At 44.7% G+C, this 18904-nt stretch overlaps 1 protein-coding gene across 1 annotated transcript; it reads left to right on the forward strand.

Annotated features, from left to right (window-relative positions):
• Positions 1-2308: 2308 nt before the first annotated feature.
• On the forward strand, positions 2309-17955 carry Nmur2 (neuromedin U receptor 2). Its single transcript, XM_052758155.1, has 4 exons — positions 2309-3266; positions 10944-11028; positions 15301-15426; positions 17671-17955. Exons 1-4 carry the CDS (start codon positions 2565-2567, stop codon positions 17943-17945), a joined length of 1188 nt encoding a protein of 395 aa, XP_052614115.1. The 5' UTR covers positions 2309-2564; the 3' UTR covers positions 17946-17955.
• Positions 17956-18904: the final 949 nt, after the last annotated feature.

Genomic DNA, 18904 nt, shown 5'->3' on the forward strand with positions numbered 1-18904 from the left:
ACAGTAGCTGAGAGTGTACATGTTGAGACAACAACCATGAGGCAGAGAGAGCAAATCAGGAATGTCATAGACTTTTGAAATCTCAAAGCCCACTCCATACATCTTCTCCAACAAGGCCACACCTCCTAATCCTCCCCAAATAGTTCCACCAACTGGAAACTAAGTATTCAAATATATGAGTCTATAGGGACCATTCCCTATATGAGTCTATAGAGGCCACATTTCCCTAACCCAGAATTTAACATCTGTCACCTTCTGCCCTTATAATTTTAAAGATCTTTAAATTTCAGTGCGATTTTTCAACTTGAATTCAGACTTCTCCTTCCTTGGAAATAAGCATTAAAGTTTGTAATGATGATATCAACATCAAAGTACTTTGGAATTATGTGTGTGTGCTCCCCCATGTGTATATGTGTGTATACATGTGCATGTTAACATTTGTATGTGTGTATGAACATGTTCATGCTAGCATATGTGAATGCACATACACATGCATGCATGTGGACTAGAGGATAACTTGGTTGTCATTTCTCAGGTGCCATCCATCTTGTTTTTGGAAACAGGGTCTTTCACTGGCCTAAAACTTTCCAGGTTGGCTGGAAGCCAGTGAGTCCCAGGATCTGCCTGTCTCTGCCTCCTTATCTCTAGAAGTAGATGCATGGGTCACTATGCCGGAATTCTCTAAAAATTATTATGTGTATGTATGTGTGCATGTGTACAAGGTAAGCATGAGCCATAGCACCCATAAGGAGGTCACAGGACAAGCTTGGATATTAATTCTTGCCTTCCACATTGCAACAGGGGCTCTTTACTGTAAACCAACCACACTAATGCCAGGCTATCCGGTCCATTAGCTTCAGGGGAGTCCACTGTCTCCACCTTCCTTCCACCTTGCCTTAGGAACACTGAAGTCACAAACTCAGGTTATTCGCTGTCGACTTGGTTGAGTTCAGAATCACCCAGGAGACATATCCCTGGCCATGTCTGTAAGGGCCTTTCCTGAGAGGATTAACTGGGGAGGGAAGACCCACCCTGAATGTGGGAGGCGCCATCCAGTGGGTTGAGGTCCTGGACTGAATAAAAAGGAAAACGAGTTAACTGAGCGCCAGCACTCATCCCTCTGCTTTCTGAGTGGGGCTCCGATGGACCCGCTGCCTCCTGTCCCTGTTATCCTCCCTTCCCCACGGCAGACTGCTGTAACCTTTCTTAAACTGAAAGGAAGTCCTTCCTCTTTACCTTTTCATGTCTTAAATGTTGCATTTATTTATTTGCTTGTTTGGGGTGTGTGTGTGTGTGTGTGTATGTGTGTGTGTGTGTGTGTGTGTGTGTGTGTGTGTGTGTACGTAATGTGTGTCATGCACATATGCAGAGGTTGGAGGATAACTTGAGGGAATTGGTTCTCTTCTTCTACCCCGTGAGTTCCAAGGACTGAACTCAGGTCCCCAGGCTTAGAGAAGAGCTGCTTGAGTCCTGAGCCCTCTCCCCAGCCCCGTAAGTCCCTCTTAGTGGCTCCAGTCAGCTGTTCTGTGAAAAACAGTGAGAAGAGTGACTAACACATTGTGTTTCCACAAAGCCCAGGACAGCATAGGGCATGAAGTAAATCCAGGAAAGGGTTTGCTGAAAAAAAACAAAATGAATAATGTAGGAGGAGAGAGAGAGACACACGAGAGACAGGCAGACAGATAGACAGAAACAGAGACACACACCTGAGAGAGACAAAGAGAGAAAGAGAGACAGAGAAACACAGAGACACACAAGAGAGAAACAGAAACAGAGAGAGACATAGAGAGACAGGGAGGGACAGACAGACAGAGGAAGAAGCAGAGACAGACAGACAGGAGAGAGGGGAGGGGGGAGAGAGAGAAGAGTCTGAAAGTTCAGTTTTCCTAATTTCTAATGGTCTGGTCCTGAAACCCACTTGCTTTCTGAACTGCTGAGAGAAATTGTTCGGAAAGGATAAGACCTAAAAGCTGATTTTCAGCCACTGAGATCCTCCAAATCACATGTCTCATGCTTTTCCCAGAGCGCCCTGATTGCCCAAAGGAATAATATAATCTGAGAAATCGATTGATCTTCCACAGCAGATTCGACATACAGGGGTCAGAGAGTGATGGAGACTCCCGGCTTAGCGGTCAGGTTTCTCGGCCCTTCCCGGGTTTCTCCCCAGAGCCCCACAACTCTGAGGCTGGCCCTACTGGGAGTATTTGCTCCTCAGGTGGTCCAGCTCACTCAGTGTAAGCTGACTCTCTGGCTTCTTCCAAGTCACAGGGAGGTCCCTCCTCTCAGACTCCCCAAACACAAAGCCCTCACACTAACCTGCCTGGCTCTCCCACGGTGCAGCTTAACACACTCATTGGCCTGCAGCCTGCCAGGGGCGGGGCTTGGGTGGTCCTCAAAAGGAGTTAGCAGTGTGAGAGGAGAGCCCTGGAGGCTGATGCTCTCCTCCCAGTCTCACCCGGCCTTCTTCAGGAGCCTCTGCTTTCAGGATTGTTCCCTTTGTGACTCGGCTTGGGACAGAGCCTCAGATCAGAGGACACCTGTGGCCTTGGATTTTAACCTCAGTGATGGGAAAACTTGAAAATACTTCCTGGATCCACGATCCTCTCATGAAGTACTTGAACAGCACGGAGGAGTACCTCGCTCACCTCTGCGGACCCCGGCGCAGCCACCTCTCCCTTCCAGTGTCTGTGGCCTATGCGTTGATCTTCGTGGTGGGGGTGATGGGCAATCTTCTGGTGTGCCTGGTGATCCTCCGACATCAGACCTTGAAAACACCCACCAACTACTACCTCTTCAGCCTGGCTGTCTCAGACCTGCTGGTCCTGCTCTTTGGGATGCCTCTGGAGGTCTATGAGATGTGGTACAATTACCCCTTCCTGTTTGGGCCGGTGGGCTGCTACTTCAAGACCGCCCTCTTCGAGACTGTGTGCTTTGCCTCCATTCTCAGTGTCACCACGGTTAGCATAGAGCGCTATGTGGCCATCGTCCACCCGTTCCGAGCCAAGCTGGAGAGCACGCGGCGGCGGGCCCTCAAGATCCTCAGCCTTGTCTGGGGTTTCTCTGTGGTGTTTTCTTTGCCCAACACCAGCATCCATGGCATCAAGTTCCAGCACTTTCCCAATGGGTCCTCCGTGCCCGGCTCTGCCACCTGCACAGTCACCAAGCCCATGTGGGTGTACAACTTCATCATCCAAGCCACCTCATTCCTCTTCTACATCCTCCCGATGACCCTCATCAGCATCCTCTACTACCTCATGGGGCTCAGAGTGAGTATCCAAGGTGACTGGCTTGGGGCAGCATCCCTCCTGTTATCACCCATTTTAAGTTCAAAGAAAGCCCTAGCATGAAGGAAGGACATAATCAGAAGGGGGTGCGGAGGATGACTTTAAGTGGGAAATTAAGAAGCAAATCTTATATGTATGTAAAACAGTTTCATGCGCAAATTCCACACATGCCCTCAGGAAATATCTCACAAGTAAAATCAGTTTGGTGTCCTGTTGAGCGGGGGGCAAATTGCCACCAGTTAAACAAGAGTCAAACCACAACTCTCTGTTATTTTCTTTACCTGGTGTCCACTATTCTCTCTATGCGTGTTCACCTGTGTTTCTAAGAAAGTGTTAGAAAACTTCCTAGGGGTATCAATATAGATACCACTCATGGGACAATCTGACTCCAGGGGCTTGAGGAGAAGCCTCACTGTGTGCACAGGAAGTGATCTAGGGTTAGAGGGTCACATTCCGGGGCGATTCTTCCACATTCTCTTGTCTCCTTGCTGCCCCTGCACCACTTTGCTGCCTGTGCTGAAATGTCTTGCTGAACCAACTTGTCCTGAGGATATTGTGGGGGCCTCCTGCTTAGCAGTCTGAGACAGATATACAGCTGTGAAGGTCTGTATTTCCTTGTGGTGCACTGACCCTTTGATTGAAATATCAAGTTAAATCATATATGTATGTGTGTACATATATATGATTCTATTTCATATCTCCTATACATATATAGACTTTGAAAACAGTTTTATAGAAGGTAGGGATGGAGGGATGGAAAAGTAAACAGAACTCATAAGTTAGAGCAGTATAAGCTATGATTAAGATGCATGTGAGTTTCTGGGGAAATCACTCAGTTTTCCCTGTATCTTACAATTAGAGTTTCCTTCTCTAAGCTTGTAGAGATAAACATTTTTTTCCGTTCTCTCTGGTTCCAAATTAGATGAGAGAATCTGTTTTTGAGAAGTGTAGGAGTGAATCTGTATACTTCCTACTGTATTCTGTACCCAAATTCATAGATGTGAGTCCTCACAATGATAGTTTTATATTCATTTTGGGAAGTGGTTCACGCAGTAAACAGTTATGACGTTATTTAGATTCTCAGGTCCTTGGCTGACATATGCCTTTAGGCAAGCAGCACACAATTGTCCTGGAATTGCTTTCCCATTTGGAGAATGAAAAGGTCACATCACATTATTTCTAAGGCTTCTTCCGGCTCTAACAGTCTGTGGTTCTGTTTTAAAAGGTAAAGAGACTATGAGTGGGATAGACATGAGCTATGAATGAAAGAATTAAACATGCGCACACATCCCATCATATCCTCCGGCACTGTGGCACCAGATGCAGGGGCCCACCCCAGTCCATCTCTGAGAAAGGTTTTTTATCAATATAGAGAGGATTTTTTTTTTTATATTTACTGGTCCTAAAATGAAAGGCCAGGCTTGAATAGGAAGAACATAATTTGACTGTCATAGACATGTGGGCACAGGAATGAATCTGACCAGAGAGTGGTGGCATTTTCCTTTAAGATCTGTGTCAAAGCAGACCAGCTCAGTGCCACAGTTCCAGAATGTCCTGTGTATCTAACCCAGAGGAAAAGATTTTCAGACATTTCCAAATATTAAGCATCCCAAAAGACCGTCTCACTCCGAGACTTTAGTAACAATATCATCTTGTTCAGTGCTAAACAACCATTTGTCTTGTATGAGTTTGGGGAAAATGCCTAAGTTTAACAGCAAACACAGATTCTTCTAAACTCTTTGCCTGAGTTTCATTTTGTTCCACTCTCGTGAATCCACAGTGTTTGTGTCCCAAGCTGGGGGCAGTTGAGATAAGAGCCACCCTACTTTGTGTGAGTAATGCAATTGGTGACATCCTGTGTCAGAAAAGATGAAGTAGAAGCAAGTGGACCAGAGGGTACCAGGAAAGGAAATGTCTGATGTGTCATTTGTTGAGTTTGAACAGCCCTATACCAGTGGCCTGCAGAAGCAAGCTCTGTTCAGTGACACAGGTGCCACAACCTTTGGACCTCTTCCCCTGGAAGGTCCGTGCCACCCGCCACCACACTTGCTTTGTCTTTTGACTCCGGTCCACCCTATCAGTCATGCTTCAAGTACACTGCCCTAGGGAAGCTCTCCTCGACCCCTGAGCTGCTCTGCCTCTGTTGTAGACTCCATGACTCTCAGTAACTTCCTTCGCTATAATTTATAATGGCATGTGGACCCTTTAGTTCATTTATTTCTCCCAAACCCGACTAAGTTCAGTCAGGGGATGAGGCTAAATTACTTCCCTCGCTACTGAGCTTCATCTTCTCTACACTTAAGACAAAAGACTTGGAAACATTGTCTCCAAGTCAAGATTTAAAGACACCAAGCCCTAATGGTATTTAAGTTATTGAGTCTGTTGAGAAGTCTAAAAGTGTGACTGAGTCTGGTTGCCACTACCTTCCGAAGGCAGCCAAGACTATGCTGATGAAAGTATAGGACAAAAGAAGCCCTTTGTGTGTTCAAGGCTGAACAACCATTGCTGTTATCTCATTTCAGGTCACAAATTTTCATAGAGATGCTCCTGAGGCTTAGAACATCACAGACATGGAAAGTACATGACCCAAGAGTAGCTTCCCAGCCACGTAGGAGGAAGCACCAGCAAAGTCAAGCCTAATCCATGTCTCTCTCACACATGACTTTTGTGTTGATGAGGAGACATGTGTGAACTGCATAAAAGTCAACTCTGCCTGACAGGCTGCAAACAAGAAAGATAGTGGATGGATGGATGGATGGATGGATGGATGGATGGATGGATGGATAGATGGACACGATGGGTAGAGATGGATGGACAGAGAGACAGATGATGAATGGATGGATGATAGAAAAGGGCAGAATGGCAAATTGAAAGACAGATAAATGAATAGATGGATAGATGGTTAGACAGGCAAATAGGCAGAAGAGGAGATTGATAGGCAGAGAGACAGATGGATGGATGGATGGATGGATGGATGGATGGATGGATGGATGGATGGAAGGAAGGAGGGGCAAATGAGCTGATAGAGAAGTTGAAAGACAGACAATAAGTATAGATCAGGACAATGTGTATCTACACCTATATTCATATATACACACAAATATACTCAAGTATATACATACACACAACACACACACACACACACACACACCACAGTCACCATGAACAGCTCATCAAGATAATAAATAACCTGAAAGATGATCAGTCCCATGAACCTCACCTGTTCCACTCTAAGCTTCTGAACTTTGGAGCATCCTATAGAGTGACCACAGCATCTCATCCCTTTTTGTCATTCCCTGAGTGTGAGTTCAGAGTTCATCCCATTGATGACTGAGTATCTACCCATGCTAAGCATCTAAAGTGAAATGGAAGTATTTAATATTAAAGCATCATTTGACATTAACTAGGCAGATGTCTTAGATTCTGTTGTGTCGGCCATTGTGAGCCCTGATGGGACACTACCATATCACATATTCAGTCCATCTCTTCCTTAAGTTGGCTGGTTGTGCCATTATTACCTGAAGACACTTCAAGGTGAGCAGTAATGGATAAGTGGTTTTCTTTTGGTACAAACCACAATGGCCAGGAGGCTAGTTCATAAAAATATCTATGTGGAATGATTGCTTGGTGTTTGATTTAAAGAAATGCCTCATGGGAGTACAGACTTCCCTGAGAACTATGAAACCCAGCCATGAAATGACCAACCTTTCAATATAGTGCCATTGTTCTTAACTATTGGCTGAAATCAATTATGGAACAACCAACAACTGTCTTACAATGGTCACAGTTTTAGAACTGGAATTATAATCTTTTTATCATTATTATTATTTCCCCTTTCTTAAAAATAGATTCATTTCTCATATAATATATCTTGATTACAATTTCCCCTCCCTTTACCCTCCCCAGGTCCTCTCCACCTCCCCTCCCATCCTAATCCACTCCTTTTCTGTCTCTCATTAGAAAAGAACAGGCTTCTAGGAGCTAACAACAAAACATAGCAAAATAAAATATAATAGGATAAAACAAAAGCTGTCACACTGAAGTTGGACAAGGCAAACCAACAGAAGGAAAAGAGCCCAAGAGCAGGCACAAGAGTCTGAGACCATTTGTTCACACACTTGGGAGTCCCATAAAAATAAAAATACTATCTGAAAGCTACAGAGAGAGAGAGAGACAGAGAGACAGAGACAGAGAGACAGAGACAGAGAGACAAAGACAGAGAGAGACAGAGAGAGAAGGCCTGGTACAGACCCATGCAGGCCCTGTACTTGTTGCTTCCATCTCTGTGAGTTCATATGAACTTAGCTCAGTCTATGCAGAGGGCCTTGTTCTCCTGGTGTCCTCCATTCCCTCTGGCTCTTACACATTCTCTCCTCTTCCACAATGTTCCCTGGGCTCTGGGGGAAAATATTTGATGGAGACATCCCATTTAGAGCTGTGTGTTCCAAGGTCTCTCTCTCTCTCTCTCTCTCTCTCTCTCTCTCTCTCTCTCTCTCTCTCTCTCTCTGTGTGTGTGTGTGTGTGTGTGTGTGTGTGTGTGTGTGTGTAATGTCTGGCTGGCTGTGAGTCTCTGTATTTAGTTCCTCTTCCCAGGTGACTCTAGGTTTATGCTGAGCTGACAGCTGAAGCAAAGGCTAACATCTGTCAAGCACAACACAGTTGAGTTAGAAGACAGACATTTTCCCAGAAGAGACTCGGTAATCCTCATAAGGAGATTCATAAATACAAGTAGCTGTCCTTGGCTATTTTAATTTGTATCCTGTCTTTTGAGAAGATGTGGAACAATAATCAGAACCAGCAGAATAGCAAAAAGTTACCACTCATTGAGTACCTCATGCTCTGCTCTGGGATGCTTATATTAGGAATACCTTATCACTTTCATACAACCCCCAATTATTTCCACAACAGCGCAGAATTCTCTCAGTTCTTCTCAGGTTTCAGGTGACTCTAAAAGGTCAAATCTCAAATAATTTTTAACCTCTCACTTTCTGAAAACATAGGCTTTATGTAGAGATCACCACAAAGTACAACACACAGGCAGACATAGTAACCACACAGGCGGTGACTGAGACCCATGTGTTCCTGTGGACTGCTTAATTTGAAGAAGCATGTATATTGTAGAGACATAGGATATGGATTTGTGGAGCTTTCAAGGTGAACTTTAATGGGCCATTCTTCCAAGTTATCCAACTTTAAAGACTTTCTCTCAAGTATTCCCTCAGGATAGCTTGCATCCCAGAAAGTTCACTGTTCCTTAGTCTGTTCATTATCACACACAATTACACCCATTTCTCATTTACCTTGAACTTGAAAATGTCTCCTTATAACTCAGGGGAGCTTGAGACTGTGTAGAACAATTTGAATTTTCCTTCCACTGGATAACCTCAGTTGATACGTCAGGACCCATGTCACCACTAGTGAAGGAATCTCAGCTTGACTATTGGTACATGAAGGGGGGCTTAGACTGAGATCCACAAAGTAGACATAGCTCTCAGTGAAGACTCCTTCAGGAAAACACACAACTACCAAACACCCAGCTTCTTCTCTGGTTCTTTGCTTTGCTTTCAAGGGAGCGTAAAGCCTGCACACAGCAGCACTATGAGTGCTTTTCTCACGGTGCCACACAAGCGACCACTGTAGCTCCTGCCTCAGATGCAGTAAAAAAAGGGTCCCTTCCATTCCCAAGAGTACAGAAGCAAGTACTTGAAACCCCATTGGCTCCAGTTACCCAACTACTGGGACTGGGGGATGAGACCGTCTGATCTGCTAGGTTATTTGGCAACAGAACCAGGAGCTGGAGATGGGGCTAACTCAGCTTAACCTTCCCTGTCATCTTGATTGGATTTAGAATCACGTAGGAGACACACGTTTGGGCATTTTTCAGAGGACATGTCCAGAGTGTTGTAACTGAGGGAAGGAGACCCACCCTGAATGGTGGTAGCAGCATCCCATAAGCTGGGGTTCCAGACTGAATGAAAAGGGGATGTAAGAGAAAGGGCGTCCAGCACAGTATTGGCCTCCTTCTATTTCCTGACTGGGATGCAATGTGACCATCTGCTTCATGCTCCTGCCTCTGTGACCTCCTCTCTCTCTCTCCCTAATGGACTCTCCTCAAACTATATGTCAACCTAAACCCTTCCTCCAGGAAGTTGCTTCTTGTTAGGTATGTTGCCATAGCAATGAGAAAAGTAACTAGCACACCAACCAAACTACTAAGTGTAGGAAAGGAATAAACAGCCGGAGAGTTGGGGTGCTGCTGGTAAGAAAATAAGGGGGGAGTGTCAGAGAATTAACAGACACTGGACCTACTTCTGGGTGTGTCATGGTCACAGGTCATCAGAGTTCCTATCTTCTGGTACATCATCCCCACAGACAGAAAGTAGATCTAACAGAGAAAGATTTCACCACCAGATGAATAACACAGCTATCTGGTGCTTGTGGACTTTGGAGAAAGAAGGAAACAAAGGGCTAGAGCTGTTGCATCTAGAGGGGTAGGCGGGCCTTAAACAGGCTAATAGAGACGGCATGTCAGGTCACGTTGACGTTCCAAACTTACATTACTATAAGGATCACACTATATTCCAATTAGGATAAATATGTGTCAATGTTTAAATTCTGAAGGATGTGCAGCTTTATCAGCAGAATCAGAAAACCGGCATGTCCTAAATTATGCTTGTCAGTACAGTGGCGAAATCTGCTGAAAAGAGCTGGGAATGTATTATTCAAAGAAATGTGACTCCCTTTTCAACTGAGACGAGCATGGGAGACACAAATGTGGAAAGTGGGGAAAGGGATACATCAACCCCTGGAAGATCCACATTGCTCATGAGCATATTCAAGACTCTGAAAGTCCCACAGTGTTGTGGTTTGAAAGGGATGTCCCCCCATATGTCCATATATTTGCATGTCTAGTTCCCAGTTAATGAACTGTTTGGAAGGATTAGGAGGTGTGGCCTTTGAGATTTCAAATACCCACATCAGGCCCTCTTTCTCTCTGCCTAATGCCTTTGGATCAGGATATAAAGCTCCCAGCTACTGTTCCAACACTACGCCTTCCTGCTTGTTACCGTATTTCCCACCATGATGATCATGAACTGAAACTGTAAGCAAGCCCCCAATTAAATGCTTTCTTTTATAAGCCTTGCCTTAGTCATGGTGTCTCTTTACAGCAATACAGCAGTAACTAAGACACACAACAGAGATCATAACATTCATGAGATCATAATATTTCATTTTCTGGAATCTCTCGTCATGTGGCACAGAGTCTTGACTCTAATGATATGTCTAACAAAAATGAAAGAAACTAAGTGAATAGAAGGGCCTAGCTAGCATTTTATTGGTATTGTTCATTTCAGGATTAACCATTTTGGCCGTGTGTGTGTGTGTGTGTGTGTGTGTGTGTGTGTGTGTGTGTGTGTGTGTGTGTAACATTTATTAACACACTACAGAACTAGAACTGCATAGAATTACTCATTAAAAACTTGCTTTTTTCTGTATCTTGCCCATAACCCCGTCCAGTTGATTCGGAGGTCCTAGATTAAATTCTGTGAAGTATTTAGAAGTTTAAAAACATTTCTTTAAGTGCTGTTTGTGTACCTCCAAAGTTTCTGGTGGGGGAGCCAGCTTCTCTTCCTAACCAGATCTCCACTTCTCTTTCAGCTGAAGAAAGATGAGTCCCTTGAGGCAGACAAAGTGACTGTGAACATTCATAGACCCTCCAGAAAATCAGTCACCAAGATGCTGTGTAAGCTGCTCGCTTTGTTTCAATGTTTGTTCACTTTTGTTTATAAGAGCGAAGGACTTGTGTTGGGCACTGACGTAATGGTGCTGGCTGAGATGTTCTTCTTGGTTTCCAGAAGGTTCCATGGCTGGCCTGTTTTGTTTCATCTTTGGCTTTGAGCATTCAAACCCTTGTACTAGGTTACAGTTGCTGAGATGCCTTCCAAGTGCTATGAAATAAATCACATTGGCATGCTGAGCCTGAGCACCACTCTCTCTGTAAGATGGGATGGGAGTGGGTTCTGAACCTGTCTGTGTTCCAGCATTCTTCAGACATGGGATACAGGTCATGGTGGACCCTGCACTCACAAATGCTTCCACATACAATATTTTATAACTTACTTCAGGGGATTGTGAGTTCCCAATGGCCACATAGACGCTGTGGATCTTTCCAATTCCAGATTAAGAATGACTAGTCATGAATTCTCCAGAGTGAATCATCCCACCTAGGACTCTGTGTAGCCTTGTATCAAAACGTCATCCTGTTTAAAAACAAAACAGTAAAAATAACCTTTCTTTGTTGGAAATATACATACTTGTAAGAGACAAAATATTTTAAGAAATCCAGGCGCTGACCAACCTCTCCTAAAAGGATGCTAGAAAAGAAAATGAGCCCTTGGGCTGGGAGATAGATCAGCAGCTAAAGCACTTGCTGTGCAAGCGTGAGCACTGGGGGTCAGCTCCCCAGAGACCACACAAATGCTGGTGGGAGTCACCACCCTCTTATAATTCCACTCTCGGAAGGGAGAGACAGGGGGTCCGTAGAGTAAGTTGGCTATGGAGACTGGCTGTACCAGTGAGCTCTTGGTTTGACTGCACAAGATCCTGCCTCAAGGAATAAGGTGGCTGAGTAACTGAGGACAATTCCCGACTCAACCTTGGGTCTACACACACGAGCGCGCGCACACACACACACACACACACACACACACACACACACTCAAACATGCATGCACACACATGCACATACGTACACACACAAGTGGGAAAATGAAAATAAATGAAAATAAATAAAATAAATAAAATGAAAATAAAAAACTAAGCAAAGCAACACCAGACCTCCAGGAGAGACACTCGTGAGGTATGTGAAACATCAAAAATTTCCAAATTACAGCCTACATTCAGAGAGGAAAGACTCCCCAGGCTAATGTGCACAGGAGTGTGGAAGCTGTACCCTCCGTGAACAGAAACCAGAAGTCACTGAAGCCGGTCTTTTGACTCTAATAATCATTTTCTTTGAAGTGGTTCAGCCCCGGGTGGGCCCTGGCCTGTGTTGACTGGGAAGCAGGGAGTCTTTGTTACTTCTCCCCTTCTCCCTCTGATCATGATCTCATCAATGTTTGCTCCTGTTAGCATCTCAGTAACATGCCTGGGGTGGAGCTCTCTGGTAGAGCATGTGCCCTGAATGTACAAGGCCCTGAATTTAATTCATAGCATATCACACACACACACACACACACACACACACACACACACACACACACACACACACACAAAAGAAAAAAAAACAACACATCTGAGCTGGGTTCAAAGCCAACTTGTGCAACTTAACAGGACTCTGTTTCAAAATAAAAAGTAAAAAGCGGTAGCTCAGTGGTAGAATGCTTGCCTGGCATGTGTGAGGCCTTGGATTCAATTCCCAATCCTAGAAAAAGGAGGAAAAGTTATAATAATAAAATGTAAAGCATTTTTCTTCATTATTATCAGTAATTAAGGCCGGAAGTGGGCAATTGACGGCCATTTCATTGAGGGAGAAACTCAAAAGAAACCGGATATTTTGGAAAGTTCATTGCACAGGCAGACAGCTTTTCCTCAATGTTAACACCAGAAAGAAACCAAGGTGCCATTTCCTGTGAAAACCTGGAATGTGCACATGCACAGCGTTGCAAAATGAAGACCATGTACCCACCTCTCAGCCTCAGACGTTCCTGGCTCACGGCTGCTCTACCTCATCAGCACCCTCGAGTCTCCCCTCCTTCAGGCCCTGTTAGATCACTCAGGTACAAACCTTACACAAGCTGTCACAGGAAAAGATGTGACAACTTCTTAGGAGAGAAAATGCTTATTTATTGTGTGGAGCTTCCAGATCCTGAGGGGAAACTGTTGTCATACCCATCCCTGCCCTGGGACTGGAAATGAGCAGAAGAGGGAACTCTGTGTGCTTCTGACTCAGGATAGGCAGTTCCTCCCAGAATCAATACTATATTTTCAGTTGTTCCTCCCAGAATCAATACTATATTTTCAGTTATTCTGTCTTTGTTCTGGCCCAGCACAGAATCAAAAGGATCAAAGGAACTGCTAATTATCTCTAGAGTACTGTGTTAGCAACTTTGTCTTGTTGCTATGACAAAATGAAGGAAAGAAGGCTGAGGAGACGGGCTGGCTGGTAAAATGCTTGCCGCACAAGCTTGAGAACTTGAGTTTGATTCCCAGAAACCTGTGTGTCAAAAAGCAGGGCGCGGTGGTGTGTGCTTGTAATTCCAGAACATCCCAGAGCTGGGCAGGTGGATGCAGGTGGATCCCTGGGCTTTGCTGGCCAGCAGTCTAGCTGAATTGTGAGTTCAGGGTAAAAATGAGAGACTGTCTCAAAACAAAGTGGGTAAGCCTCCTGAGGATTGACACTTAAAGTTGACCTCTGCCCCTTCTCAACACACACATACACACATACTCACACACATGCACACATGCACGCATGGACGCACAGGCACACACATAAGACAAAGACACGTAAGACACACAGAATAAGGAAAAGATTTATCTTGGGCCAAGTAGCTTTGGGCCTATTGTGAGGCAGAATATCACTGCAACAAGAGAGAAGAAAGGGAAAAATGGAGGGAGGAAGGATGGGAGAGAGGGAGGGAGGGAGGGAGGGAGGGAGGGAGGAAGGGAGGGAGGGAGGTAGAGAAGCAGTCCTCTTTACATCAGCTGCAGACATCAAGTCTCTGTGTCAAAGGCTAGGCAGCTTACATGGGGTGGATTGCTACCAATGTCTTTTTGGAGTTGTCAGTCACTTGATCCTTCAGCTTTGGGCCTGTGGTGAGGCAGAGCATCACAATAAGGCCTGTGGTGAAGCAAAGCTGTTCACTTCACAGCTGGCAAACAGAAAGGGAAGGAGTAGAGAGTCCCCATACTGCCTTCAAAGCATATCGAATGCCTGCCTCCTCTATCTAAATTCCTTCAAGTTTCCACCCACCCACCCCAGACAGCATCATCCACTGGGGACCATGCCTCAGAGGATGAGGTTGGGTAGCTGTTGGAATCCAATCCCTAAGAACTCTCTGAAAACCTGTGACTGTAGCTATCACAGCTCCCTAAAACAACCCGATCTAATCAGTGTATGAGTCTCTAAATGTGTCTGCTGAGAGCATGCTTTGTTTCCCACAATCAAGTGGTTTGGGAACTTGGAAATATATTCAGTTCTATTTTAAATATTCTAAGGAGAAACATACAAGAAATCTTGAGATGTCTCAGTGGTTAAGAGCCTTTGATACTCTTGCAGAGAACCCACATTCGGTTCCCAGCACCCACACTGAGCAGCTCACAACCTCCTGTAAGGCCCTCTTCTGTCCTCAGAAGGTACTGCAGATATGTGAGCACAAAGAGATAAGCAAGGCACACACACTACACATAAGTAAAAATAAATATTTTTTTCAAGAAAAAGAAAGAGAGAAATCAATCAGTATCAATCAATCCTGGGCCCGTGAGATGGCTCAGAGGGTAGAGGCACTTGCGGCCAAACCTGAGTTTGACCTCCAGGACCCAGGAGAAGGAAAGAACTCATTTCAAGAAGTTGCCCTCTGATTTTCACATGTGTGTTGTGGCATGTGTATGTGTGGTGTGCACACACATACACAAATAGTAATAACTGGACTTAGTGGGTTCTCAACAAAAAGGACATGAAGTTGAAATGGGGGCATGTTGGAGTGGGGAAATAGGGGTAGAGATGATATTTTATTATGTGCATTTATGAAAATTTCAAAAACAGAAAAACTTCAAGTAAAAAAAAATGAAACTTTAAAAGAAAACTTAGGCAATTGTGTAGAAAACTGATCCTAGATCCATATGATTAATTCTTCTGTTTGAATAGTCTTTATCTCTGGGGTCTCATTTGCCTGTGGCAATCAGTACTTAGTCATGGTGGCAGGGAAAACCTGATAAAAGAAGGAAACGGCTGGGAATGAGCATCACATTCTTCCCCGGCCTAGTCCGTCACTCCTTCTCCTGCTTCCTCTTCCAGTTGTCTTGGTCCTTGTGTTTGCTATCTGCTGGACCCCCTTCCATGTGGACCGGCTCTTCTTCAGCTTCGTGGAAGAGTGGACTGAGTCCCTGGCTGCTGTGTTCAATCTCATCCACGTGGTATCAGGTAAAGGCTTGGTGTGTTCAGTGACGGACGTAACTGTACGGTAGCTTTTCCCTCACTCTGTCCTGAGGCATTCATCACAATGCAAGCAGCTCACAGGGATCTGTACTTCTGTCACAGAAAAAGTGGGAGCTTATTGCATTCAGGAATTAAAAATGTTTCCAGGTTACTTTACAGAAAACCCCAACTCCACATGTGAGTGTGATAATTACAGCAGGAGAGCAGTTGGCGATCAACTAATCAAATAAGCAATTGATAGCAAAGAAATGCATGAGAAGAAATGGCTCACCCAAAGACATGAAGCTGTAAAAACCGTGAAAATGGGGCTCAAGTCTAAGCTACTGAATTTCAAGTTCAAGGTTCTTTTTCCAACAAACTAGAGAACCTACTGACGTTAGGTTCAGGGCACTTCTCCCCAGCTGTTTCTGTTGTCACTGTCTTATTCTGTGGCTATCAAGGACATGACCACACAGTAAAAGTTAGATGTATGTATGCAACTTAGGAATATCACAGCTCAGGACAGAAGGAAGGAGGGAGGGAAAAGAAAGATTGTACTGCAGACCTTCCTGTATAACGCCACCATTTCTGCCTCTGAACATTTGTACCCAAATACAAGTTCTGTCTCTTCATCGACCCTCTCCTATCCACATCAAGGTATAGCTGGTGTCATCACCTCCACTAAGTCCGTCATAACCACAGCAGTCTGTTAGAATAGAATAACTGTTGTAGTCTGACTGTTGGTAAATGCATTCTCCTAGGAGATGTCATTGTGTATCCCTGTTACTAGCTTTGCCGAGGATCCTGCCTCTGCTATATTCTTCCAAGTACTTGGAGAGGAAAAAAGTCTAAATCCCCTGTCTTTCAATGTGCTTTGAAGTTCTCAAAATGTCCTAGTAAGCATTTGATCCATGTCGGAGTGAACAGACATGTCTCCTCGTCCCAGAGAGGGCACTGACCATAGACACAAAGAAGGGATTCCATCCAAGTGCAGTTTGTTAAACCAATGAGTCACTGGGGTTACTAACAGGAATGAGTGATTTATGGGCAGCTATATCACCAAAAAAAAAAACTATTTCTCAGCAATGGTTAACTGTCTATAAATCCTTGAAAGGAGTCCAGCCTCATAAGTCTCTTCCCAAACAACTGTTAACTGTCTAAATCTTTGAGGAAAGGCAGGCAAGCCCTTCCCCTGTAATGCAGAGTTAATGGGAACACTCTTGTGTAGTCTCCAATGGGTGATCACAGCTGACAGTTTGAGAGGGCGGTGGCCATGACCATGTCTTGCCTGGAGGATGCTGTTTCACCACACACAGCTCCCACCAGAATACCCCGCCCCTATTTTCCAGAAGGAGGTGATGTGCCAGTGTTTATCCAAGGGCACAGAACAAAGGAGGGTCGGGGTCCTAACCCCCACTAAGCTCTATTGCTGTCTTATAGAAACAAAACAGGAAATAAGAGTGGGTGTACAGGAGCTGGGGAGATGGCTCTGTGGTTAAGGGCTCATACTGCTCTTACAGAGGTCTCTACTTCAGTTCCCAGACCCCATAGCAGGTTTCTTACATGCCTGTAACTCCAGTGCCAGAGGGCCAGACACCTTCCTTTGGCCTCTGTGGATACTGGGATTCAGGTACACACACACACACACACACACACACACACACACACACACACACACACACACTTACATAACTAAAAAATAAATCTCTAAAGAAAAGAGTGCATTTATAACAAGCAGAGAAAAGGCAATATACAAGCTGCCTGGTAGACAAAATAAGTAGAAAAATATAATTATTCAGTGGAAGAGCTATCAAGGGAAGCAGGAGTGGGTAGGGAAGGGACATGGGGGTGGGGCGGAGGGGGATGATCTCTCTCCAAGAGGTTTTCAACAGAATGAGGAATCTTAGAGACCAAATGTTGGCTGATTTACCAATCCTCACCACTGTAGTTTCAAATAATAGCTTTAACTAAAAATCCAATGAAGAAACAACCCTCTTTTCTCTGATATTTGAGCATCTCTCATTAGTGACATCGCTCAGCATGATGGGAAATCCATGGCTCTTCCGTTGCTCTATGTTTGATTCCTGAGTGCACAGGTGGATCTGCTCATAATATTTCCTTTTCTCAGTGAGTGCCCTGTACACCCCACTGCTTCCAGGAGAGGCAATCATGAGGTTCTCAGGCCTTTGTTAAATATTTATACTTCATCCTACCTTGCTGTCATGTCTTCTTTCAATCCCTCCTTCACAGGCGTCTTCTTCTATCTGAGCTCAGCTGTCAACCCCATTATCTATAACCTCTTGTCGAGACGCTTCCGGGCAGCCTTTCGGAATGTCATCTGTCCTTCCTGCAAGTGGTGCCATTCCCAAGATCTCCCACCAGGACCTCCAGCCCAGAAGATCATCTTCTTGACAGAATGCCACCTTGTGGAGTTGACAGAGGAAGCAGGCCCCCAGTTCCCCTGTCAGTCATCCATCTACAACTCACACCTCTCCACAGACCGTTGTGCTGGGCAGGTACCATGAAGGGAGTGGTCAGAAGGCCACTTCAGAAGGCCTGGATTCTGTGGATTGACATCCCTCTAAGCCCCAGCACTGTAGGAGGGACTTCCTGTCACCTGCGCCTCCTGTGTGCCATTAGGGAGATAACAAGATTCTTAGATCCCATGTACTCCTTGCTTTTATTAATGTAAAACTCCAGACTTCGTTCTAGGTCACAGTGGTGCAGACATTGCTGATTTAGACATGCCATCTTTCTGTATGGTGAGTTTCCATAACTGTGATTGCAATGTGCCACGTGAGTCCTACTTGAAGACACCCTCATAATGGTTGAGTTTAACAGAGTGAAGCATTACAGAGGAGCTAAGCTGCACAGCACAGTTTTACCAACCTCCAAACCCAGGACTCATAAGAAATTACTGGTGGTGAGCCAGTGGCTAGCTCAGAAGCGCTCGCTAAAGCTTACCACTCCAATAGTTAGGACTTTTGCAAGCTTGTTATCGAATGAGCGATGACTTGAAATCAGTCATAGCAGAAATATTTATGCTACAGAAATTAACAAGCTCTCTAAATCAGGGCTAAATAATTTTTATCCCCTGGAGAGCTGGCCCGTGAGCAGGTGGAGAGCTATTAATAAGCTGGCATTTTGCCAGCTTGCTGCGATCTGTGTGACTTGTTTTTAGAACAAATGCTGGTAATGCTGTAATTATGGACTACTTAGAGTTGTGGTTAACTCTGAAAAGAATGCTATGGACTAGATTTTTTTTTTTAACCTAGAGTTCCTAGATAAAAAATAAGCAAAAAAAAAACCTGCTAATTAAGCCATGGAAGCAGCATCAGCATTTTATAATTAACCTAGAGTCGAATGATTCTTTTTGGATGCCATCCATTAACATTAGCGCAGGAGACGACAATGGACCCAGTGTTATTTCCCCTCACACATCTGTATTTACAGAGTCCACAGGATGTGTTGTCAAAACTGGTGG

Source organism: Peromyscus californicus, unplaced genomic scaffold, assembly GCF_007827085.1.
Source record: "Peromyscus californicus insignis strain IS unplaced genomic scaffold, ASM782708v3 Scaffold_3__1_contigs__length_106647218, whole genome shotgun sequence".
NCBI classification, from domain to species: Eukaryota; Metazoa; Chordata; class Mammalia; order Rodentia; family Cricetidae; genus Peromyscus; species Peromyscus californicus.

Excerpts from the sequence above, each read along its gene's own strand:
- Nmur2 (XM_052758155.1), top strand. The coding sequence starts at position 2,565 with ATGGGAAAACTTGAAAATACTTCCTGGATCCACGATCCTCTCATGAAG. Across the intron at positions 3,267-10,943 it reads ACTACCTCATGGGGCTCAGA|CTGAAGAAAGATGAGTCCCT; the intron begins GTGAGTATCCAA and ends CTTCTCTTTCAG. Across the intron at positions 11,029-15,300 it reads ATCAGTCACCAAGATGCTGT|TTGTCTTGGTCCTTGTGTTT; the intron begins GTAAGCTGCTCG and ends TTCCTCTTCCAG.